Genomic DNA, 25801 nt, shown 5'->3' with positions numbered 1-25801 from the left:
TCAATTTGGTGACTCCAAAGATACTCTAGGAGGCAGTATGGCAGAGTGGAAATGCTGCTAGCTTAGTCAGAGAATCTAGTTCCACATCTTACCTTTGACATAATCTGTCTTTGTATTCTTAGGCAAGTCAGTATCCCAGGGAACTCAGTTTTCTCCTCTGTAAAATGAAGGAGTTGGGTACAATCTCATGAGGGCCCACCACTGCAGCTCTGGCCTCTGTCATTGTGTTACCAAAGGTTTTTTTTGTTTTGTTTTACTCTTTCGCAGGGTACTTTCACTCTGGGTTCCAGAATTCAGTTGAGTTCCAACAAAAATTTATCAGTCATCTTCTGTTTTTGTCCTTTCAGGGATGCACCAAGGACTCTCATTTGTCCAAAAATATATTTCATTGTGAAATTCTTTTGAACTTTGACGGAACTTTGATCAGGAAGGCAGCAGATCTCAGTTCAGTAGAGAGTATCTTGCAGAAAAACAAGTAGACAAAATGATGTGGACTTTGGAAGGGGATTAATTATGTTGGATCTCAAGCCTGTGATTTCAAAGTGTATTTTTCGACATTAAATAGCCATTCAACTAAAATGCCTTTAAATGCATTTTCTTCCTCTGGAAAGGCAAATAAATGCAGACTCTGAAGGTGTGCCCTGAATTCTTGTAATTCCTACATGGAAAGTAAATGTTGCGCCTTGTACCTAGTGAGTGCTGGGTAAATAGTATAGATTGGTTTGTGGTTGATAAGATTGACCAGAAAATTAGTGAATAGCTTGTGACTTAACGAATACCGTTTCCCTGCCCTCCATTCCCATTGTTTCTCTTTCTAGGGATAGTCCCATGACAGGACACTGAAGCCAAATCCCCTTTTGGTAACCCTAGGACAGTCTTCTCTGGGTCTCAATTTCTTCACGTATAAGACGAAGAAATTTGGCTAGGTGATGTCTTTACTTTGTGATCATATGACTCCCACTTGGAAAACACCAGTTATAGAGAGTTTCCTTGTCCACTGGTCCAAGGTCTGGGAAGGAGACTGGAATTAAACTCTGTTTGTCCCCTTTTCTCCATATGGGTTCATCGATATTATAGCTCCACCTTCCAGTTATCACACTACACTGAGAGATGGCTCCCCAAAGGGGAAAGAGACTGGATTAGTATTGGGTATGCTTACTATGAATAGTGTGAATAAGAGAAGGGAGGACTGAATCAGTGAACTCTGAAATGAAGGGAGCTGCAGTTCTTATAAAGGAGAAAGTGAGAAGTCTGGAGTTAAGTAGCCTTGGCATTAAGTCAGAAGATTCATCTTTGGAAAATGAAGCAAAATCCCTGAAGAGAAATTCATACACCGTCTATTACAGAGAAAACAAACAACTTCCTCTTCTGCGAGCACAAGTAAAATAAATAGAGTGAAGCTGGCTTACAGAAAAGAAGGACTTCACTCTTTTTTTGGTCCAGCTTCTGACCATCTGTAAGCACAGGATTGGCACTTGGTTTGGTTAAACTTTCTTATAAGTCAATTCCAAAAGGTGTCTCTTTAGATTAGTCAGTTGACAAAGAAAAGGAATATCAATTATTATTTTGCAAAGGGAATTTCTAACTGATTTGTAACAGCATGTGTAACATGTGACATGTAAATTGCTAAAAGTCCTTCATGGGCCAACTGAAGCGTCACCTTTTCCAGGAAGTCATCCCTGATTTCCAATCATCACCCCCCACACACTTCCCAGATAAAAGTGGTCTCTTCCTCCAATAATTTTTATTGTACTTTGCCTGACACCTTCTTTGTATTTCCTTCATTCTTGGAGACATGTCCCCTCCCATATCCCAGCCCATTATTATCAGCTCCTTGTGAATAAGGCTTGTGTTCCCTTTTGTATCTCCTGTATCCTACACAGTGCCTTACATATAGAAGGTGCCTAATGTTTGTTGAATTAAAATTGACCTTAAATTATAAGAATATTCATATCTTATCTTTAAATTATATCATTAATAAATCTTGTTTGGTCTGGACCTATGATTTTATCTTTATGGGGAACTTCCAGTGTGGAAATTCCCTGCACCAATATAGATTGGTAATATGTCTAGAACTCAAACTTAAAGTTACTTGGGGCATGAGATGATCTGATATTATTCTGAATTTGATTTCAGGTACAATTGTTTGCATTGTCATGAGTCTAATAGTCTATTATTTAAGAGAGATGTCATATGCTCCCCAGTGGAGTGTAGTTTGAGAACTATTAGAGGTGGGATGTCTATGTCTGGGAAAGGCTAAGAAGACAACCTTGGCATGGTAAGATACTCTTGATTCAGCGTCTCCATTGTGTCACTTCCTTTTGAACAGGAATATTTCCCACCTGATTAAATCCTGAGTCTGGCTTTGGTACCCTCTAAATGGGAGTGGGACTTCATATGATTGGCTGTTCCAGAAATTTAATTATGACTCTTACTTGAATTAAAATAGAGTTAAGGATGCTTTAACCTTGCATCCCTGTGTTGAGTATTCTGTGCCCTTAGTCTTGGACCTGGAAGACCAGTTTTGGTGGTGTTACGGTCATGTCCCTGCTTCTTCCTCTCCTAGCAAATTTCTTTTATCAGGGCAGGTGAACCATATGAATTTGTCGTTGCAATATCAGGTTAATACTAAGACATCTACTCTAATAAGCTGTAAGTGGGAAAGATGTTTTGATCTGAATTTGTAGTCATTCCACGGTCTAAGTAAGAGTTAAATTACTGCTTGAACTTGTCATATGTATAAGATTAAGTTTCTTTAGTACCTCATTCTTTCAGAATGATACGGGAATAAACAAAGATGAAGGAGCTTGTGAAACAAAGGTGAATCATTTGTGAGGTTAAAGTCAGAAACCTCTTGGTTTTCCTCATCTTAACTTTTGTCTCACCACTGGACTTTGATGATTCTGGAGGAAAGAGTGAGACCAATGACTTTGCACAGCCCTGCTCCACTTAATCCAGTTCACTTACAAGTCACACCTCATGATGTCACTGGTCTTCAAGAAGGAAGGGTGCACAGCAACACAACTTGGGGCACACAGAGGTTCTAGAATTTGCTTGGAGTCACTCAGCCAGTAGAAATCAGATATAAGATTTGAACTCAAGTCTTCCTGACTCCACTCAAACAGGGGAGGGGGATCTGCAGCCTTGAGGCTACATGTGGCCTTCTAGGTCCTTGAGTGCAGTCTTTTGACTAAGTTCAAGTTTTACAGAATGTCTTTTTATTAAGGGAGTTTGTTTATTAAAGGAGTACCTAGAGGTACTCAATGTGACCTCAAGGCTGCAGGTTCCCCATCCCTTCACTAGAGACTTTATTGTTGCTGCCTCTAGCTCTTTCTTCTTGTATTTTAAATTTTGCCATATTTGTTCACTAACTTTGATTTACCCAAATGAGTTTGAAAGCAGAAATAAAATTTTTAATTCTTCATTCAAGAAGCTAAATTGAATTCTTACACTTGCTCTCTGATCTGGAGGCTGAAACATTACAGCCTCTATTTGAGGAAAGGGGGGAGGGACAGGGGAGGGGGACCTGCAGCCTTGAGGCCACATGTGGCTTTCTAGGTCCTCGAGTGCTGCCTTTTGACTAAGTTCAATGGTCCTGATTCTGCCCAAGCCTGAATAAATGTAGTGTAAGTGGCATATATTGGTGCTTTGGGGCACTTTGGCCTTTAATAAACAGCCTCCTAGCTCCTGAGCTGAGCACAATGGCCAGATGAGAGGTTCAATTAAGCAGGCTTCTGCTTCCATCTATCCCACCCCCATACACACACACACACACACACACACAAACCCTAGCACCAGAGGGACCTTTCAGGGTTTGTACAAGCTGCTAAATAGTGATCTGAGCTCTCCAACAGGCAGGAGTCACTGGGGAGGAAAGCAGATTCCAGCAATTTGGGTCTAGTCCAGTTGAAACCAGTATCTGCAACCACCTTAGACCCACAGGAATCAATATTAGCTATTTATACTTATAGAAAACTCATCAGTGTTCTCGAAGAAAACTCTCACTTTTCACCGAAAGCTTCAGCCTCTCTTGCTGGCGTCGGACCCAGAATCATACCTAGGAATTGTTTTTTTTACCAACTGGGGCAGAACACTGCTGGGAACAGTTTGACTTCAAGTAAGTTTGTCTACTTGTGACAAGAGCAGAGGGAGTCTGTTCTACAGAAAGTGTGGTCCTCAACAGAAGGAGAGGGAGAACCTAGAATGATACCCTCACACAGTCATGAGATTCTTGGAGTGGTCATACTGAATCCCTAAGGAAACTGTAGAGGACTAGACAGGTGGCACAAGCCAAAGAGGCACACATTTGAAAAAAAGATAACAAAGTCTGCAAAGCATAGAACAGGGAGTTCACCTTCAGTTACTAAGGAAAATCTAGAATCAAAAGGATGATTAGTGAATATTTAGGAGAAATGGTAATCACGAGGAAATAGCTCGGCTTCACCCAAAACAAGTTATGCCAGGCTAATTCCACTTTCTTTTTTGGGCAGGTTATAGACTGTGAAAGGGGCATTTAGGTGGCACAGTGATTAGAGTGCTGGGCCTGGAGTTAGGAAGATTTGAGTTCAAATTCATGCTCAGACACTTACTAGCTGCATGACTCTTGGTAAGTCACTTAACTCTCTTCGCTTCAGTTTTCTCATCTGTCAAATGAGCTGGAGAAGGGAATGGCAAACCACTCTAGTATCTTTTCCAAGAAAACCCCAAAGGGGGTCACCAAATTTCAGAAATGACCCAAGTGCTTGAAGAACAACAAAAAATAGAATGTGAAATGCTTTACTGGGGTCTAGGTAAACTATATCTACATGCATTCCTGACCTGTCAAAGTCTCCCTCATGTTGTTTGCTTTGGGACCTGTGATTAGAGAGATGCATGCTAAATGCTAGCATGGGCAGGCAGATTCAGAACTGTTTGAATGACCAAACCAAAAGGGCAATCAGTAAAGAGATGTGGTAGACTTGGAAGGATATCTACAGTGGAATATCCTTGGATCTCTACTGTTTAATGTCTGTATTAATTATTTGGATGAAGGTACATGATTATCAGTTTTGCAAATTACACAAATCTTTAAAGAATAGATAATGACTGTATAGTTATCACATGGGTGGATTCTGTGCAAAGGAGGCATTGGAAAGTGACAGTGATACTAATATATATATATATATATGTATATATATATATACACATTATATATCTATATATACATATTATATATATATAACATATGTATGTGTATGTAGATAGATATATACATACATTTTTTTTAAAGAAAGGATAGCTAATATGTTTGACTCATGGATACATGATCCAAAAATATTCCAACAGTGTGGAATACTGGGCTACATCTCCGAAGATGAAATTTAATAGAGATAAACGTAACATTCCAGAAATCAGCTTTACAAGTATAAGATGGGAGACACGTAAGTAGAGAGCAGTTTGCCTGAAAAAATATGCAGCCATTTTAATGGACTGAACGCTTAATATAAACCAACAGTGTAATGTACTGGCCAAAAAAAAATGTGATCTTCAGTTGGACTCAAAGAGGATGGTCCTGCTCAATTCTGGCCTGGTCAGAGCACACCTGAAGATCCTGTCTATTCTAGGGGGCACATATCTTACAGAAGCAAGCAACAGATGACCGTAGTCAGGTGCTAGACCTATAGGCCATGCCATAAGAGGACTGTTTAGTCTGGAGAAGAGAAATCTTCGAGACTTCTTAAGACACAATGGCTGAGTAGTGAAGACCTTCATATGGGGGAGGGAGGGATTTATATATACACTCTCTATATATATACATACATATGCATATCTGTGTGTATAAATATGTAAATATGTATATGAATATATGACTTGTTCTGCTTGGTGCCAGAGCACAGAACTAGGAGCAAAGAATGAAGATTGCAGGGAGACAGATTTAAGTACCATGAAAGGAAAAACTTCCTAACAACTGGAGGTAAAGGAATGTGGACTGGACTGTCTTTAGAGGTAGAATCCCAACCATTTACCATCTCCAGCTGAAGGCTGGATGACCACTGCTTTGACTAGATGGCCTGAGAGGTCCTTGCCAACGTGAGATTCTATAATCCTATGACTAAACTTTCTATCTTCCCTAGGGCCTAACAGCATGTTTTGCACACAGTGGATGCTTACTACGTGCTTTCTGATGTGAACTGCTCATCCTCCACATTTTTGCCTCAGATTCTTTAGCCCCAGTGCTTTGCAGACTCTAATCCCATCCTGGCATGGTCAACCCACTGTCAACAAAATGTTGGTTTCACCTGAAAGTCAAGCCAGTTAGCTCATCGATGCTTATACCAACCTAGACAGGGAAAGAGTGGCTGAGGGTGCCTACACCATGGAAAACAAATGATTGCTAAGATTTAATAGGAGCTATTTGAGAAAACCTGAAACCCTTACTCACAGACTGGCAAAGGCCCCAAACCAAGCCTCAAAGCCGTTTCCTTGAAGTTAGCACTAACTTGATGGGGGGGAGGGCGGAATTTTTTTTTGTTTCACATCAGCACCAGGAAGGGAGCAGACTATGAGTAAATAGGAGATTGCAGGATATTAAAACTTACATTCCATGTGGAAGCTGGAGAAGCCACAAAGGAATTGGCTTAATCAGAAAGCTGCTCAGTGAAAAGAATTAGCAATGAAAATCTGGTTTGCGGAGGGACAAGGAAAGCCCATGAAAGGAGAGAAAAAACAAGGGTTGATCAAATTGCTGGACCTGATGATGGAGGGCTGTGGGTGGAGTTTTGTGTGACTCAGAAGCTCAAAATAATTTAGCAGAGTTGTGGCCTCTGCCCCTGGTCAAGCAATCACTCTGATTGAAAAGCTTGCACTTGGACGCTGAGGACTTGGGTTCAGATCCTGGCTTGGTCAGTTCAGCTTGTTAGCTGTGTGACTTTAGGAAAGTGACTTCACCTCAGTGGTTCTTAAGTTTCCTTACTTATAAAATGGGAGGAGGGGTTTAGAGGACCTCAGAGATCTCTTCTAGCTCTAAAATTTTGGTCCTATGATCCTAAATGATTTGTGCACGAGCAAAGTAATCAATCAACAAGTATTTACTAATGACCTACTATGTGCTATGCATTGGGGGAGACCTTGGGGAAAGACAAAAATGTTCCTTGCACATGTTCACTGATAAATATACAAATATGTGTGTTCGTCCTTCATTACTGAAGAAGACCATGCCATCAGAGAAATAATGACATGACTTGCACTTGACTTTGAGTGAGGGAGGGCTGTGCAGGTCACCAGCCTCACTTCTGCTCCAGAGCCATCTGAATCCAGGTACCAGATATTCATCAGGATGACTAGAGATGATCCAGGATGAGGCAATTGGGGTTAAGTGACTTGCCCAAGGTCACAGAGCTAGTGAGTGTCAAGTGTCTGAGGTGAGATTTGAACACAGGTCCTTCTAACTCCTGCACAGGTGCTCTACCCACTGTACCACCTAGCTGCCCTAATATACAACTGAATTTACTGTGATTAGAGTAGGGGAGGGTGGGGCAGGGGATTCTCATTAATTACTGGTTAAATCAGAGAAGGCCTCATGAAGGAGGTGGCCCTTAAACTGGGTCTTGAGCGGTCAGGAGTACCAAGAGGCAGAGAAAAGGAGGGAGAAAATTCCAAGCATGAGGGAGAGCCACTGCAAAGTCACAGAGGCTGGAGATAAAGTATCTGAATGGTCTTCATAATTAGTTACAAATGAGCTTAGAGCAAAGTTCAGTGCTGTTGTTGCCAAGTTCAGATACATTGAACAAGCACCAGACACAAGGCACTGTGCAAGGTCCTGAGGTTAGAAGAACAAATTGATGAAGAATTCCTGCCAGGAAGGAAAAAGGGAGGAAGGGAATGAAAGGAGGAAGGAAAGGATGAAGGAATAAAGGAGAGAAGGAGGGAAGGAAAGAGGGAGGGAGGGAAAGAGGGAGGGAGGAAAGGAAGGAAGGAAAGGAGGAAAAAAGGAAGGAAAAAAGCATTTATTAAGCATCAACTATATGCCAGGCATTGTGTTAAGCCCTTTACAATGATTTTCCCATATAATGTTCACAAAATGACTTGCCCAGGGTCCCACAGCTAGTAAATGTCAGAGGTTGGATTTGAATTAAGGTCTTCTGACTCCAAGCTCTATGGATTGTTCCCAAAGAAGCCACCTAAGTGGGGATGGGTAGGAATGACATTTATTTAAACAAATAAATAGGACAGAGAAAACACAGAAAGCTAGGGGGCTTATGAAAGGTTTCCAATAGGAAACATTTTAGTTGAGGAAACTGGAAGGAAACTACAAATTCTAAACAGTGTTGTTAGGAGGGAGTGTATTCCAAGAAAGAGGAACAGCTTATGCAAAGGACTAAAGATGGAAGGTGGAATGCTGATTGGGGGAGCAGCACAAAGGCCAGTTAAATGAGAATGGAAAGTGCATAAAGGGGAGTAATGTGAAATAAGTCTGGAAAGGTACGCAGGGCCTAAACTGTGAAGGGCTTTAAATGCAAAGCTGAAGAATTGGTTTTATTCCAAAAGACTAGGGAGTCACTGAAAATTCTTCAGCTGAGGAGTGACCTAATCAGACCTCAGCTTTCAGGAAGATTATTTTGGCCAGCTAGCTACTTAGATGATGGATTGGAGAGGGAGAAAGACTGGAGGAAAAGAGACCAATTAGAGGTTGTAGCAATAGTCTAGATGAGAGAGAATCCAAACTAGCAGGAGCTTTGTAGGTGGATCAGTTGTGTCCCACATGCTCAGTCAATTCATCATCAGTACTTACTGAGCACCTGGTGGGATTTTAAGCTTGGTGACCTGCAACTGTGCTATGGGGGAGTCTGACATGAACATCTCTTGACCTGGAGGAACTCAGTCAGCCTTGGGAGATAAGAAAGTGCCCCAAGTGGAAAATGAAGTGGTTGAATTAAAGACCCTCTGGGGTCCTTATGATTCTCAGATTCAAAGTGATGCCCCAGGCCACGACAAACCACCAACAAGCATTTATTAAATACCTCCTGTGTGCCTGTGGAACAACTAGAGAAGAGGCCTGAGTAAAATGGAAACACTGATAACCGGGTCAATGACTTTTAACAGAACATGGGCAGTGTCTTGGTGCTGCCACCGATTCATTAGGTGTACTCACTGGCAGAGTGTCAATTTCATTCCTCTCTTTCCAGTCCTTTATTTTCTGCTTCTTCAACAAGGAAGGAAGAATGGAATGGGAGCAGGAACACTGGGTGGCAGCTCATATTTATTTTTCCTCCCTTCTATAGTTTTTTCTTAGTCTAGAACTATGACTTCATTGGTAAAGAAGACTCCCAGGGAGAAAATTCCTCCTACCTAGGCAGATGGCAACCTGTTCTGCAACTTATAATCTTAGAAAGTTGCCCAAGGCACTGGGAGGTTCAATGATTTGCCCAGTCCTACAGATCGTACGTATAAGAGGCAGAACTAGAACCCAGGCCTTCTTCACAACTCTGAAGGCTAGTTTATTGTTATCCATTAAGTCCTGATTCCTCTCCCAAACTTCTTTTTTTTTTTTTGAGGCAATCAGATTAAGTGATACCCAGAGTCACACAGCTAGTGAATGTCTGAGGCTGGATTTGAACTCAGGTCTGCAGGGCCAAATCTCTATTCACTGTACTACCTAGCTACTCCCTTAACATTGAGAGAATTGCCATAGCTGAGCATCAGAGTTTATGAAGCAAGTCTAAAATACTAGGCAAATGCAGCCCCCAAGCCCAGATGCCCGGAAGGGTCACCTGGGCTAGACCAAACTGTGCTACAGAGACACGGGAGCCGGGCCAAAGACAGTCTAGGTATGTTAGATAGCAACAATAGGACAAAGAAAAGTAAGTAGGCTTAGCACTGACTTAAATCTACTTTAGATTAGAGTCTATAAAATACTATTTTCACCAGGAATGGAAGCCACACCTTCTTTCCTTCCTTTTGTTCTTTGTAACTGGTGTTCTTTTGAGAAAAGACTTGGCCAAATCGTACCTTAGTTTCTCCACCTGAAAAAATAAAAATGCTGGGGGGAAAAAAGCTAAAAACCCTTTACCAAGATCCCCTCTGGAGACACCCACAGTTGGTCAGGACAGGGTTGTCTCACCTGGAAGAGGGAGGGACAACACAAGGTACAAACTTATCAAAAGACTGTCAAGGAACCAGGAGGAGCCAATTCAAGGGGAAAGCAGTCCTTGGTGAACGTCGGCAATGGCTCTTAGCAAGACATTTCAGGGACCAGCTTCAGGGCCTCAAGAGAAATGGAAAAAATGGTAAACTCTTGCTTCCTGTGTGACCTTGGACAAATCACTTCTCTCTGTGCCTCAGTTTCCTTTTCTGTGCAACGAGAGGGTTGGACTTACAGAAGTTCTCATTTCTTTCCCAGATTTAAATAAATTCTACCGTTTGACCTGGGTCTGGCTTACACCCACCCAGAGGAACTAAACAAAAGCCTCTCCCATCTTGGCCACACCCTGTTTCCAGGGTTTGCTTTCTGAAAAGCCCTGGTGTGGATGGACTTGAAAGCCAAGCCTCCCCCTCCCCCTCAGTGCAGCTGATTTACACTTCCCCATCTGTGTAATGGGTAGTTCCCTCTGATGTGGGTTGAAATCCTTGAGACAATTAAAGGCCTAAGTATCTGACCAGTTTCCTCCCTGAGTAACTGTGTGCTGAGACACAGCTCAGCATTCCACTAATGTTAGGAAATTGTCTGTTTCAAGAGCCACTTCACTATTTTGGTAGTCTAGCAACACCCACCCTGTGCCAAACCCTAAACCCTGCCTGGTCACAGTAAGCACATGTGTACATCCAGTACCAGGAGGCACCGATAAAGCCACAGCCCACATGCCTTTGGAGAGCAGTTCTGCTGTCAGACATTCTATTAAAGGACAAAAGTGTTGAGTGGATCCTAGAAACTGCCCCATTTGCTAGTGACTCCCCCTATAATCTTCCAATCCTGGGCCTTTCTTCTAGGAAACAGATGAGTAGTGTGAAGCAGACAACGCTCCCGAAGTATTATTCATTTCTCAGTCCATATATGGCCACTTACGCTGGGGCAGTGTCTCACTCTGAAGCATAAACTCAATGTTTGGCTGACCTCAGCTGCTTGTAACACAGGCAAGGACAATTTAAACTAAACTTATTACTAGGGAAAAGAAAGTACTAGAGATCTCATTAGTTTGTTGACTCTAACGGAGCAGAGAATATTTAAGACCCTACAGACAACCTAATACAATCCCCTCACTTGACAGATAAGGAAACTGAAGCCCAGAAGAAAGGAAATCATTTTCCCAAGGATGCAGTTATTCAGAACTGGATTTGAATCCAAGCCTTTGGACTCCTCCAGTGTTCTTTCCATAAATCCATGTTGCAATCCTCCTCCTACACTACTACCTACTTGCTTCCTGCCCTCTATATCAGGTTTGACCAGAGACAGTACTTTCTGACAATCTACACAATGACCACAACATTGTAAACCTAAAGACCAAATAGATTAAAGTTTAATGCTGTGTAGTTATAATGACCACGTTTAAGTCTGAGAAAAGTTGAGAAAATGCACCACCCCTTGGTATTAGGACCATCTCACTGATTTCCACTCTGCCATGAATGACAAATGGAGGAATGAATGAGCTGAACCCGGAGATGGTCTGAGTGTAAGGTCACAGGAGCAGAGATATGGAATTCCAGGCCCCTAATCACACCTGACTTAGGCCTTCTGGACTTTACCCTATCAATGGTGACACCTTATCAAGGACAGATCCCCCTTGGATCCAGACCTCATCTCTCTACCATCTGATATAAGCTGAGTCTCACCATTTGAATCCTCCCTGACATGCAACATTCTCTCTTTTAATGCAAGATCTACCTACCTGAAATCAGTTCACTTAATTACAAGCCACTGGATCCTCCTGACATTCCAGACTGCTTTTTTGTCTATGACTGGATATAACATTTATAAGTCATCTCCATTCTTGTTGGTTTTAAAAAAAAAAAAAGGACAAAATGTATCAACCTGTGTTGCAGAGGTGGGGGGCAATGGATATGGAATACTGCATATACTGCCAGACAAAGTTGGTGTGTGTGTGTATGTCTGGGTGTGGGTATGGGTGTGTTTCCTCTCTTTCATTTTAAATCTTGATCGCTAGGTATTAGAAAGGGAAGGAAATGGTGGTGTAAAAACAAAATATCAATAGAAACAAGATTTTTAAAGACAGTTGAGCTGGATTTTGAAGGCTTCCAAGTTTCACAATATTCTTTTTGAAGTATTTTCATGTTTTTTTAGAGAGAAATGGCTTCTTTCAATCCAATTCCTTCCAATGGGGCAAATTCCACAGACCATACCAGAATGGGAGCCCTCTAGGCCTTGCATCCCCCAACCCAAGCAGTCTGTGAAATTCCTTAGCCTAAATGTTGATGCCTGGAAGGCCAAGGACTCCCCCATGGGCATATCTAGTTTATGTTGTTTTAACAGATGTCTGTGTTCCTCAGCTCACTCTGCATGAGCAGCTAGTCAAACCCCATCAGCTGCCTTGAAACCTACCCTCCCCCAGCACCTTTCTGTTAAAGGAGACCAAAGGGCCCAGACAAGTACCAGCACAACAAGCAACTTCTGTTTCCAAACTGCATTTTCTGGCCCAGCCAGGGACCCTCACTCAGGCACTCTGGAACCCTTTACCCTTTGGGCCAGTGTAGATTTCATGAACAATCTTCTGTTTATAGAAAAAGGAAAACTCCATCCTTTCACAGCTGGGTTTTCTCGTGAGGCCGATGGCAGTTTTATGGGCCATTTTATCCCCTCTGTTCCAAAGGATTAGATGCCTACAGAGCTCCAAGGACACAGGATTTTCCCAAAGACAAAAACTCTCTACAGTCATCTCCAGCTCTGGGCCACAGTCCAGTCCCTGCCCTGCTCAGAAACTAGGCAAACACTGCCTCCTTCCCACTGCCAGCTCCTAAGGTCAGTGAAGCAGATTAAACAGGAGCTGACATGGAGATGTGAACACCTTCAGCAAATGTGTGACCTGCTCCTGCCCTCCTGAGCAGCTGGGGGTGGAGGTGGGGGTGGGGTTGGCGGAGGGGGAGGGATGTAAGTTCTCTTCCACGCAGTTGTCCACACTTAACAGGGCAGAAAAGAAGGAGGCTTCAGATTTCCCCCAGCCCTCCGCCCCACCAGACATGTAAAGCCACAGCATCGTCTCCACCAGGACAAGTCCAATCCTACCCTACATGAATTTATTAAGTACCTATTATGCACACTTTGCGTTAGGCACTGGAGATCAAAGAAAATGAAAAATTCCCCAGTCTCTAAGGAGATTGAGGGGTGGGAAGGTCGAAAAAAAAAATACAAATACCAAGTGATTTCTTAAACATAAGTTTATAGCAGGGGATTTCAGGCCATGGACCTATGGATTGTAGGCCCAATTTTCTTTTGTATCTCCGCTCTGCCATGGAAAATACGACTCTAGTTAGTCTGAAAGGTGCCCACTACATTAGATGACCACCTGTTGCCAAGGCTACTGGCTACTTCTCTGTTTTTAACAAGAACCCCAGGGAGGGGTTTGGCTCAGAGTCTTGTCTCCCCATCGGTCTATGGACTTCCTAAACAATCAGGTCCCCTTCTCTGTCTCCTTCTCACCACCTAGCACAGGGCTAGTCGCATGGCTGAGCGGTAAGACTCTTCTAGCGCTTAAGACTGATTGTGTGAGGGGAAGGTGAGGCTGCCTCTTCCTCGCAGGAAACAAACTGCCGGCTGATCTCACCCGTCGAGGGCGCATTTCTCATCACTTCTCCCTCGGAGTCCCGGAGAAGTCAGGGGTGTGCGGGATAAAAGGGATGAAGTATCCTAAACCCAGCCAAACCCTCTCCCGGACTGGAGCCTAGAGCATTAGGCAGGGTGCTCCTGTGAACCTAGAGGACCTCAAAGACCGCAAGGGGTGACAGTGCGTCCAGGGGGCGTCCAGCTCGGTTAGGGCCACAGAGAGCTGTGACTCCTTTGATCCAATAACACTTCGCTGGAAGGGCACACACGGAGAGCTCCAAGTGGCTTCTGCCAGCGTTATACTACCAGGGAGAGGGGGATGGATGCGGCAGACCTCCCTGGCCCTGCCGGGCTGGCGGGTTCGGCTGGCTCCCGGGCGGGGCGCTGCGCGGAGCAGTGAGCGCCTGGAGCATCGCGCCCAGCGCATGGTCTCCAAGTTCCTCAGCTGGAAGCGACGCAGACCACGGACCCATGCCTCCTTCCCCCAGCCAGGCACTAACGGGGCAGAAACCTTGGAAGAGGTTTTCTCAGGTTAGGGGCTCAGAGGCCGGAGGTGGGCACTGGCAGTTTTTCACCTTCCCTCCCCACGGCGGCCCCAGCCACAGATCGCCACGCTGTGTTCGTCCCCCATCCCCGCTAGGTCTGCTAGAGCCTTTGTCTCGGGACCCCTCCCAGGGATCCCCCTCCTACAATCCCCCTCCCCGGGATCCCCTCTCGCGGGCCCGGGACTCACCCGGGAGATGGTGAGAGCGGTACTAAAGTCCTTGCCGCCCACCAGGCGGAAGCCCCAGGGTGAGGGGCCCTGGAGAGTGACTGTGTGGGGCATGGCGCCTCCGGGAACCGGGACACCGGGGGGCAGGACACCAGGGGCCGCCGCCGCGATCCCGCCACCGCCGCAGCTGCTGCTGCTGCCTCCGGGGCCCCTCGGTCGGCTCCGGTGCATCCCCTGCCTGCTCCAGCCCCTCCCCTCTCTCCTCCTCCTTCCCTCTCTCCTCTTTCTTTTCCCTCTTCCCCCTCCTTCCTCTAACCCAGGGAACGCCTCCCAAGCCAGTCACTCCCAAAGCCTTGATCTCAGACTCTGACAGGTCAGACAGCGTCCAGGGAAATTTCGGGGAGATTCCCCCTCCCGATGGGCTAGAAATCAAACTGTGACTCTGAGGGAGCCGGGTGTCAGAGTACCCCGAACCCCCCAGCCCATCCATCCCAGGACCCACTTCTTTCTTCCCCTCCACCCTATCCCCTTCTCTAGTAAAGTCGGAATATGAAGCGCCAGCCCTGGGATGCCTGGGTTGCACACCTGCGGGAGGCGAGGTTGCGAGATCCTAGAAGGAAATCCTGGGCACCTCTAGCCCCGCAGCTCCCCAGGCAAACAGCCAAGTATATTTCAGGAACCCGAGACTTCCGGGGGCATCTTCACATCACCGCCCTCAGGAGCAGGGATGCAGATAACCCGAGACCCAGGTATTCCAGAAGCCATTTAAAATGTGCATTGATCAGACTTAAGTGGTTTTCAGTCTCCTGGAAAGTCTGTGTTTTTGGAAAGCAGGAAATCCAGGGGACAGTGACTAATTTACCAAACCACCCAGCTCCCGCCCAGCATAGCTGGATGATGGGAAGGCCCTTGAGCTGACAGCTACCTGCATTTGCTGTGTTCACCCTGCTGCCTCTCCCCTTCTGCCCCTGTGTCTCCCCAGCCTGCAATTCTGATTATGCTGTCTAGAAGACAAGAGATATAACTGATGCCAGATTCTAAGGGAAATTCCCTAGGAAGTTTCAGGTTAGGAAATCCCCTCTTCCCCAGGGAGTTCCTGGGGCCAGTGTGTTCTCCCCACAGGTGCTTTTTGTACCCTAGGTTAGAATGGCTGAACTGGACTGTTCCACACAGTGGTGGGGAAGTTAGAACTGGACAGAAGGCAGGGCTCTGGGATCTCGGGTGACTGAGACCTCTGCCCTCCTGGCATAGCTGAGAGTAGAAATGAGGCAGCTAGGGATGGCCTGGTCTCAAACTGCTCCTGGTTAAGGGCTGTGGTCATAGGATTAGAGAGCAGGGTATATACACAGATACACCTAGGTACATATAGGCCGCAGCTAGATGGCTCAGTGGTTAGAGGAAGGGGCCTGGAATCAGGAAGACCTGTGTTCAAATCTGATCCATGGGGTCATGAACAGTCAAACACTACTCACACACATGAGTACATGCTACATATATACATACACCACACATATATGCATGATTTTACTGAAATGGAATTGACTAAACTGATTAAATTCTATTAAATTAACATTTATTAAGAACCAACTGGATATCAGAAATTTTTGCCCTAAGGAACTTACATTATATTAGGAAGAACAGTTTGGACATAGAAAATTAGTTATGAGCAGTTTGTGTTAGAACAAATGGTTCCAGGAGCAAGGAACAAATTACCTTTCCGCTCTTATGGACAGAAGAAGCATTCATAACTAAAATGACAGAGAGGATCATAAAAGATAAAGGGGACAATTTTGACTATAAAAAGTTAAAAGTTTTTGTGCAAACAAACCTAATGTAGTTAAAAGTAGAAGAGAAACAGTAACTGGGAAATCTTTACAGCAAGTTTCTGATAAAGATCTCCTGTCTTAGGCATAAAAAGAATTTATTTGAATTAATAAGACTAAGATCCATTACCCAAGAGTAATTTGGCCATGAAGGACATGAACAGGCAATTTTCAAAGGAAGAAACCTATGTTATTAGCAGCCATTTGAAAAAAAAATACTCTAAATCATTAATAATTAGAGATAATCAAGTTAAAACAACACTAAAGCTCTACCTTGAATGCATCAGATTGGCCAACATGACAAAAGAGGAAAATGACAAACAGAAGGGTGATGGGAAAAACAGTTTCATAGGTACACTGTTGGTGCTACTGTAATGGGTCTAGTTTTTCTTGAAAGTAATTTGGTACTACACCCCAAAAGTTATTTATCTGTGTATTTCCTTTGACCCAACTATACCACAGGAAAAGGACCTAAATACGCAGGTATATTTGTAGTAGCTCTTTTGGTAGTAACCCAGATTAGAAACTAAAGGGGAAATTTTATTGGAGAATAGCTAAATAAATTATGAATGGAATATACAGAGATGGTCACATCCTGGATCTTGCCATTCCTCACAAGAGTTCCAATTCCACATTTATGAACTCTGAAATTCTTAATTTGATCATAATCTTTTTTCATTCTTTCTTTGTCTCTGCCTTATACTGCCTCATCTTCACTATGACCTTTAATCCCTTGACCCTTCAGTTCTTCCTCAGGCCATCAACACTGGCTACACTGTCCTCCCTTTCCCATTTTTACTAGTTGGCAAAGCAGTTTAACTCTACAATATCTTCTTTTCTCAAAGTCCCTTGTCTTTTATTCTATAAATGATCTTATTCTGCCAAGCACCAACCTTAGATTATTCCCACCTTGTCTCTTACTCATTGTGCTACTGAACAAAACTGGAAAAAATCATAAAACAATGCAGACTGGATTCACTAAAAATTTCTGTTACATCATTTTCATCTGGGCTCTCACAGCAGCAAGGCAATTTTTTTGTATCTCCTTAATTGATTCATCATCCTACTCACTACATCAGTTTTCTAAGCTTTCTTCATCCATGCTTAAACCTCCTTGATTCCCCTCTCCCCTACACTACCAGCTAAGAAGCCCTTACCCTTTGCCCCTGGCATTGGCTAGGGGTGGGAGAGTGGGGGAAGGAGGAGATACAAAGACAAAAGAGAAAAAAATCCCTGCCATAAGGAGCTTACATTCTATTTGGTGGAAATGTTGTGCACATAGAAAATTAGATGCAAAGACAATGTGTATTAGAACAAGAGTTCCAGAGGACACGACAGAAAGTTAGAGTAGAGTGGTATGGGGCTAACATAGCCCATTCTCTGTAAAGCTGCTGGGTCCACAAAAGGAAAAATCCTGTGTTCTCTCTCATTCATTTATCCCAGCCATGTCCTGAACATAACTTTGTCAGTCACAGAAGTAAGAATCCTGCCATCCTGTGGAATGATTCAGAGGGGAAATCTAGGGCCAAATATTGTCTTCTTTCCCCCATAAGAAATCTTTCTCCACTTCTCTGTTACCTCCTTTGTATCGTTTCTATGATTTTTGTTTTGTCTCTCCAACTAATCTCTCTCTCTCTGTCTCTCTGTCTCTCTGTCTCTCTCTCCTCTCTCAGTCACAGTGGATAGGACAGGGCCTGGAGTAAGGAAGATGAGTTCAAATATGGCCTCAGAGATTTACTGCCTGTATGACCCTGGGCAAGTCATTTAACCTCTGTCTGCCTCAATGTCCCCAAATTCAAAATTAGGACATTAGTAGCACTTACCTTCCAGGATCAAAGAGATAATATTTGTAAAGTGCTTAGCACAGTACTCAGGGCATAATAGGTATACAAAATTTTTTTTTCCCTTGAAAAAAAATTTCTGCTATCTCTTGCTTTATATTATCTTCATTTCTGGATATTTCTCTCTCTGTTCAGAAAGCTATTCCCTGTAATAAAGAATAAAAAAGAAAAAAGTTAATAAAATTAGTCTACACATCAACTAAAACTGAGAGTATGTATTTTGCTCCATACCCATAGTCACCTAACTCTGCAAAGATGGCTCTCTTCAACTACTCTTTTTCTTCTTGCTTTTATACTTTTTAAAGCCTCTTCCAATTTCTATCAGTTCTAATCAGTTTCTCCTTCAAGAATTGTGCCTCCACCCCTCTCTTCCCAACTATGGAAATTTCCTCTTCTTTCTCTCAGTCTTACATTGTCCTGGCCCACCTGGTCCATCTGCACAGAAATCAAAGCTACATCTCTGGTTCAATTTAAAATCCCAGGAAACCAGAAGGTAAATGGATTCTGAATCTTCTGAGATGCTGGGGTCCCTTTTTCTCAAGAGGAAGTTCATAGCATCATAGATTTATGTTTCATCCCTAAAGGATAAATAAGGTTCATGAGGGCAAGTACTGTTTCACTTTTTGTGTGTTTCCTTATTATCTAGCACAGTGCATGATGATAGTTGAATAAGAAATATTTGTTGAATGATTGGTTTCTTTAAACTGGAAAAGACCTTAGGGGTCATCTGGTACAATCCTTTCATTTTACAGGTGAGAAAACCAAGAGAAGTGAACCGATTTGCTCTTGGTCACACATTCTTACACTAAATCAAGATCCAGACTTATCCTAAGAAAATATAGTGCCATCAAATCAACAATCCCAAGTCTTAATGTAGAAGAACATACACAGGAAGTGCTCTGAAATCATTTGCTGGCTCTTTATTCCTCCTGAAAACCTCATGGGGTGAAGGAGGCATTGTTAACCTTCCTAGGTCTGAGCACCTTAGTCTTTAAGGAAGAGTTAAGTAACTTGTTTGTTGTCTTGGACAATCTGTCTGGTTCTCACTGCTGGTGGAAAGCCATCAGCCAATAAGACTTATTGCCTAAAATGTACTCAGTGTTGTGTGTAGCTACTGTGAGAGACAGATGGAGAAGGAGCAGAAACAGACCCTACCCTCAAGGGTCTCCCCCAATTTGGAGACAGAGGAAGAGCAGGACCAGGTCAGGCTCTCAGAGAACTCCTAGACTGGGAGTTGTGGAGCCAGTTGAAGGGTCAAGGGGAGGTGGATGAACATGACTCTGGAAATGGTGAGAGGATGATATCAGAAGATATGGGAATTAAAAGCAGGATTAAATCTAGATGATAGTGACAGCACTGAACTCATCCTCTTTTGGAGGGGAAGAGAGAATGGATGTGCCACACATGGATTAGAGCCAGGAATTCTGAAAGAGTTACAAGTTCACTGGAGGGGTTTAGGGAAAACAAGGCATTTTATCTGGCTTCTTTCCCTGCTTCCCCTTTGTGTCTTTTTCTATGTGTCTGTCATGCTTCTGTTGCTCTGTCTTTCTCCCCTCCATCTTTGTCTCTGTTTTCTCTCAGCCCCTATATCCCTCTTGAGCCAGAAGCTTGACTATCTAGTAGAGACAGGTGAAGAGAGGGCTTCGTGGCAGTCTCTCCCAGTTCTCTCTGTTCAATGGCTTAAAGACCTTATCACCAGCTGCTTTCTTTGGCCACAGAAGGTGTGAGAGGCTCACAGCCAGGAACTGACTTTGAGAAGAATGACTCAATCAATCTTTCATCCCAACCATTTTCTGGCCAAACATATGCTGGACACTGTTTCTGCTCCTGAACCATGGGCAATGAAAGAAGGCACAGACAGTTTCCCAGAGTCAGTGATATAAGCTTGTGCCCCCAGAGTGCCCTTCTATTTCTACAGTGATGGATGGGGGAAATGCCACTGAAGTGGGTTGCCAAAGTTCCTCCCTCTTCCTCCCCCTGGAGGTCATAGCAGTTTATGTACAGATTGGCTGCACAATGGGACATTCCTGGAAACTGCTTGACTAGTCAGTTGTAAGAAATCCTGGCTGGGGAGTTAGTGAAGGAAGTACCCACGCTGATGGAATCTTAGATCCTTGAAGCTGAGATATAAAGTGCTGTGTGAGATTCAAGGGAAAGAAAGATCATTTTTGCCTAATGGATTGGGGAAAGCATAGCATTTGAGCTAGACCTTGAAGACTGGGTCTGTAACTGTCAGTGAACACTGGATAATAATAAAAGTCTTTTAATAAACTTTTTTTGGGGGGGAGGCATCTAGAACTGAGATTTCATTGGTATAGGGAATTTTAATGGAAGAAACTCCCTCTTAAAATGCAGATTCAGCAATTGTTAGGCAATTTATAATCTTAAAGAGCTACCTGGGGGCCATGAGGTTAAATAATTTAGCCAAGTTTATAGTCAGCCTGTTAGAAGCTGGACTTTAACAAGACTAAGAGGTTGTCTCAGTTACCATTCTGCTAAGCTGTCTCATCATTTAAAAAAAGTTTTATTGATATCTTTAGGTTTTACATCAAAATTTGATTTTCAGCCTAGTGAACCTTCCCTTGTAATAAACCCAAAACAACCAGGTCTGACAGGATATATACACGATGCTGCACCCATACTCTGTCATAAGTTTATATGCATCTTCCTATGCTTCTCATATTTGCTCTTTCTTACACTATATCATTATATTATACATGCACTAGATACTAATGTTTCTTAGATTACGTCATGATCCCATTTAAGGTTTTCTTGGCAGAGATACTGGAGTGGTCTGTCACTTCCTTCTCAAGTTCATTTTGCAGACAAACTGAAGCAAACAAGGTTAAGTGATTTGTCCAGGGTCACATGGCTAGTAAAGGTCTGAGGCTGCATTTGAATTCAGGAAGATGAGTCTTCCTGACTCCAGGCCCAGTGCTCTATCTAGTATGCCACCTAGCTGCCATATCCCTACTCAAGCAACAAATAACCTTGAAAATTAGAATAGACAAAATAGAAGCTAATGACTCCATGAGACAAGAAAAAAATAATAAAATAGTCAAAAGACTGAGAAATCAGAAGAAAATATAAAATATCTCATAACAACAATATAACAACAAAAGACCTGGAATATAGAAAGAGAAGAGAAAATTTAAGAATCATTGGACTATTTGAAAGCTAATATCTAAACAAAAAGCTTAGATGTAATATTTCATGAAATGATAGAAGAAAACTGTCCGTATCTCTAAGAATGAGAGGATAAAGTGGAAGTAGAAAATATCTATCAGTATCCTTCTGGAAAAAGTCCCTGAAAACTAAGGGACATTATAATCAAAATCCAGAAACTCAGGTTAAAAAAAAATGCTGCAAGTAACCAGAAACTGCCAGGATCACACATGACTCAGCAGCCATCACCTTAAAGTATAGGAGATCTTGGAATATGACATTCCAGAAGGCAAAAGATATAGGCTTACAACCAAGAATAAGTAAACTAGTAAAACTAAACATACTTCCATATGAGAAAAAGTGGATCTTGCTATGAAAAGGAGGACTTCCTAGAATTCCTGATGAAAAAAAAATCAAAGCAAATATAAGTCAAGAGAAATTATAAAAAGAAAAAGAAAGGACAATCATAAAGAAGGATAAATTGCTTACAAAATAAGAAGGTAATGTACGTGTCTCCTCTGAATCCTGTCATCATCAGGAGCCTTACAGGAACTCTTAATTAGAAAGAAGATCTGGAGTGGTTCTGTTATACCTTGATGATCTTAAAAGAAGAAGGAAAAGGGAGAGGAAGGTTAAGAAAAATTATCTCACATAGTCAGTGTGCACAAATAGAAGTCTATACAAATAAGGAGGAATTGGAGGAAGCAGTAAGTATGGAAGAACACACACACACACACACACACACACACACACACACACACCACAATTGGATGGATTGGAATTAGGAAGAATGTTGGGATAAGTATTGGCTCCAAGGGCAACAGAGGGGCATGCTAATGGGAGCCTTGTGGTGGTGGTGGTGGCCTAGAACAAGAGAAAAGAATTGTAGTGTGTAATGCAGGACATAAGGTATAGGCACAGCAATATCTGGAGGTGGCTCTCTTTGGACTACTAAGGAGAGGAGATGCTCTCAGAATCAGGAAGAAGTACATCCCTCTTGATGGCGGCAATCAAAGGAAAAGTCACAGTTGCCCTATTCTAGTTGTATCTGGGAAGAGGTGTCACTTTAAGGGAATTTTAATCTTTTATTTGGTTCAACCCCATCCCAGAATCTGGAATAATATTTCTATTGGAACCCAAAGACTTAGGAGAGAATCTCTCCTCTGGACTTCATACTTATCAAGCCTTTATTCTTTTGTTGGTTTGTTTTGGGGGGGAGAATGGATGAACAGCAAGCTACGTATATTTTTTGTATAGTTATAATAATAACCTGAATATTTCCCAAAGTTACTCACACTTCTAGCACATCTATTCTCTCTCCAAGTGTGATAATAACACATCAAGGGCAATACATCAGAATGAAAAGATCTACTTTGTTGAACTTCCTTATAGATATTCACCCCAGACAGTGACACCATGGTCATTTCCTACTCCCATCAATAATTTCTTTTTTAAAAAATAAATTTTACTGATATCTTTTGCTTTAAAATCACATAAATTTTCCTTTCTGTCCCCTTCTTTTTCCTTTCCCAAAGAACTGTCTTATATCAAATAAGATGTTTTTTAAAGAAAAAGAAGAGAAAAGGGCAAACCAATAAATAAATTTTAAAAATCTGAAAATTACACAATATTTCACTCTTACGGACCACCCATTTCTACAAAGAAGTGGAGTGGTGTATTCCTATATCTCTTCTTTGGCACCATGCTTGTTCTTCATAATTTTACAACATTCATTTTCAGGAGGCCCTCCCTGAGGCAATTGGGTGATGCTTTTCTACCATAGGAAGGAAAGAAGCACTGGAATCTCATGTTCCCAATGATACTGTTATTTCTATTTCCTTTCCCTTTAAACCTGAAAAAAGAGGTGGAGTGGATGGGACAGAGAAGCACTTCTGTTCCTTCTGCCCCTCTGCCTCAATTCCTGTCGCTCTTTGTTTGCTTCTCTTGTGGGTTGACTCCTCACTAGGCTTTTGCTGACCCCATCTCAGCCCAGAAATTTGTCAGCTCATCCTTGGCATTCTCAACCCCATTTGGTTTCTTGTTTTTCCTATAGGAAAACTACAAGCTCTGGAAACCTGTGGAATTCCCCTTTGTCTGACAACAAAACAAAAACAAAAAATCCCAGTCTTTTTCCTCCCTGTTTTTCTCTGGGAAATACCAGTGAAACTAGATCCTGTTTCCCTTCATTTTTTATTTACTTTCTATTTTCCACTCTTTGGCCAAGGCTCCACACTCAGGGCATTTGGTTTCTTTTTGACTCTCGATTCTAAAGGTAGGATAAGTCATTCCTGTAGCACAGCGTCAGGCAAACAACTTGGAAAAAGAACCCTGGGGTCTCTGTTCTCAGGTGAAAAGCTAAATATTCCTCCTTCTCAGTATGTATATGTGAGTACGTGTGTGTGTGTGTGCATGTGTCTACCTGTGCCCCATGTTATTGGGGGTCTTTCAGAAGGCCTGAGATTAGCAGCCAGTCCACCACTCCTGCTGAGCTCCACAGCCCAGTCTTTGAAAAATGGCTACATTGGTAGATAGATATAGGTGTTGACATCAGCTAGTCATTGCTATCCTCCATCTCTAATCTGAGGGGGCCATTCAGTCATCAAATTGGAGGTAAGAAGATATCGTCCATGGTTTGTTATCTATTCTCTAATAGATGTTGAATGGTAGTTGGATGGGAGAGATAGCAGGCTCTTGGGAGGGGTGTGTGTGTGTGTGTGTGTGTGTGTGTGTGTGTGTGCGTGTATGAGGGACTGGTGCATGTACAAATATGAAGGAACCAATAGAGAGGGAGAGATTGAAGATTTGAAGAGGGTGGGGATGATACTGTGGACAATGTGTTGGAAAAAATGGAAGGGGATGGAATCAAAGGCTCATTTAGAGGGTTTGGCCAGTGTAGACCTGAACTAAGCTTCCATCAGAGACTGGAATAAAGGAAGAAATGGTGAGGTGTGATGTCAAGGCATTATGAGATAAAGAAGAGGGGTTATCAAAGAAGAAGGAGAGAAGATAAATGAGTTCTTGTAGTATTTTCTTAATTTGGGGTGTTTGAATTGAAGGCCTCAGTTGCAATGATCAGGGGAAGGGTTAAAGTTGGAGTCTTGAGGAGAGAAGAGAGAATTTGGAAACAAAGTTGTAGTGAATGGTATAGAAGTTGATTAGAGAGGAGGGGTAAAAGAATTGCCTTGCTGAAATCATTCCCCAGTTGTGATTAGATAGTGGACCTAGCTAGTTAGCATGATTGTGAGTTTTTCCTCTAACTCAGTAACACACAAAGAAGCAGAGAGGGATAGGAGAAACACAGAGCTGAGGTTTGTCCAGGCATGGGCTTCAAAAGTCCAGAGGGAGAAAGGGTGTTCCAGAAAAGAGGAGAGGAAGGTAGTCCATTTATAGGAGAGCAAATATGGCTGTGAAAGGACTCAGAATTATATGTCATTTGAGGCAACTAGGCTGTTTAGTTGGAACCAGAGAAAACTTAAGGCTTGTATAGCTATGTCATGGTGGATAGAGATCAGGCCTCGATGTCAGTAACACTTGAGTTCAAATCTTCCTCTGAAACATACGAGCTGTATAGACTCCCAATTCCCCCAAACAACTCTATAAGATGGTCAGCTGCAAAATGATCCACATGACGATTTTCTTACCAGAAGTTATCTATAACAATGAAATCTCAGGTGTAGCCCAACCTGAGAGTCATCTTTAAATACCTGAAGGGTGATATTGAGGGATTATGTTTGTACTTGTACTAAGTAGTTCCTGGGGCAGAATTAAGTCTGATGGGTTTAAATTACAGAGGGAAAGATTTTTAGCTCAATATAAAAAAGAACTTGCTGCTGATGTAAGCTGTCCAAAAATCAAATCGTGAATTCTCTGTGTTACTGAAAAAGAGCCATAGGATAATAATGGGTAGAATGCCTAGACCTGGAATCAGGAAGACCTGAATTCAAATCCAGTCTCAGTTGTTTGCCTACCTGTGTGACCCTGCACAAGTCACTTAATCTCTCTCCTACCTCTGTTTTCTCAACCATAAAATAGGGATAGTGATAATAGCACCTACCTCTCAGGGTTGTTGTGAGGATCAAATAAAAGAGCCTGGTACATAATAGGGGCTTAATAAATGTTTGTTTCTTTCCCTATATTTAGTCCTTCTCCCTCATTTTACAGATGAAGAAGCTGACGACAAGGGCACTTAATTGATCGGCTCCAGGATCACACAGCTAGTAAGTTGTCCAATGAAGAAAGGACCCAAAGTCCTCTAACTCCAGAGAACAACAATGAGTTTGGATGATGCCAATCAGCAATGCTGGATGCCATCTTCCTTTGATGGGCAAATGGTTAGACTTGAGGACCCCAAGACTTCTTTCATATTTTCAGATCTGGTGAGTCTGATTTGCTCTGAGAGTCAAAGCTAGTTCAGGATCCTGGTCTCCACTCCTCCCAAACAGCTATGAGAGAATGTGATAGCAAAGTTTGTTTGACCAAACTGCTGATCATCCTGCAAAATGAGTGTTAC

At 42.7% G+C, this 25801-nt stretch overlaps 1 protein-coding gene across 1 annotated transcript in view; it reads right to left on the bottom strand.

The window, feature by feature from the left end:
- Window positions 1–14769, bottom strand: part of PDLIM4 (PDZ and LIM domain 4) — a 101619-nt gene extending 86850 nt beyond the window's left edge. The window contains exon 1 of the mRNA XM_072629995.1: window positions 14484–14769. Coding sequence (XP_072486096.1) covers window positions 14484–14693 — 210 coding nt within the window. The 5' untranslated portion in view covers window positions 14694–14769. The remainder of the gene's footprint in view (window positions 1–14483) is intronic.
- Between the last annotated feature and the right edge of the window lie 11032 nt (window positions 14770–25801).

This window comes from Notamacropus eugenii, chromosome 1 (assembly GCF_028372415.1).
Source record: "Notamacropus eugenii isolate mMacEug1 chromosome 1, mMacEug1.pri_v2, whole genome shotgun sequence".
In the NCBI taxonomy this organism is placed as follows: domain Eukaryota; kingdom Metazoa; phylum Chordata; class Mammalia; order Diprotodontia; family Macropodidae; genus Notamacropus; species Notamacropus eugenii.
The sequence above is the reverse complement of the archived record's forward strand: the minus strand, read 5'-3'. Positions and strand labels throughout refer to the sequence as shown.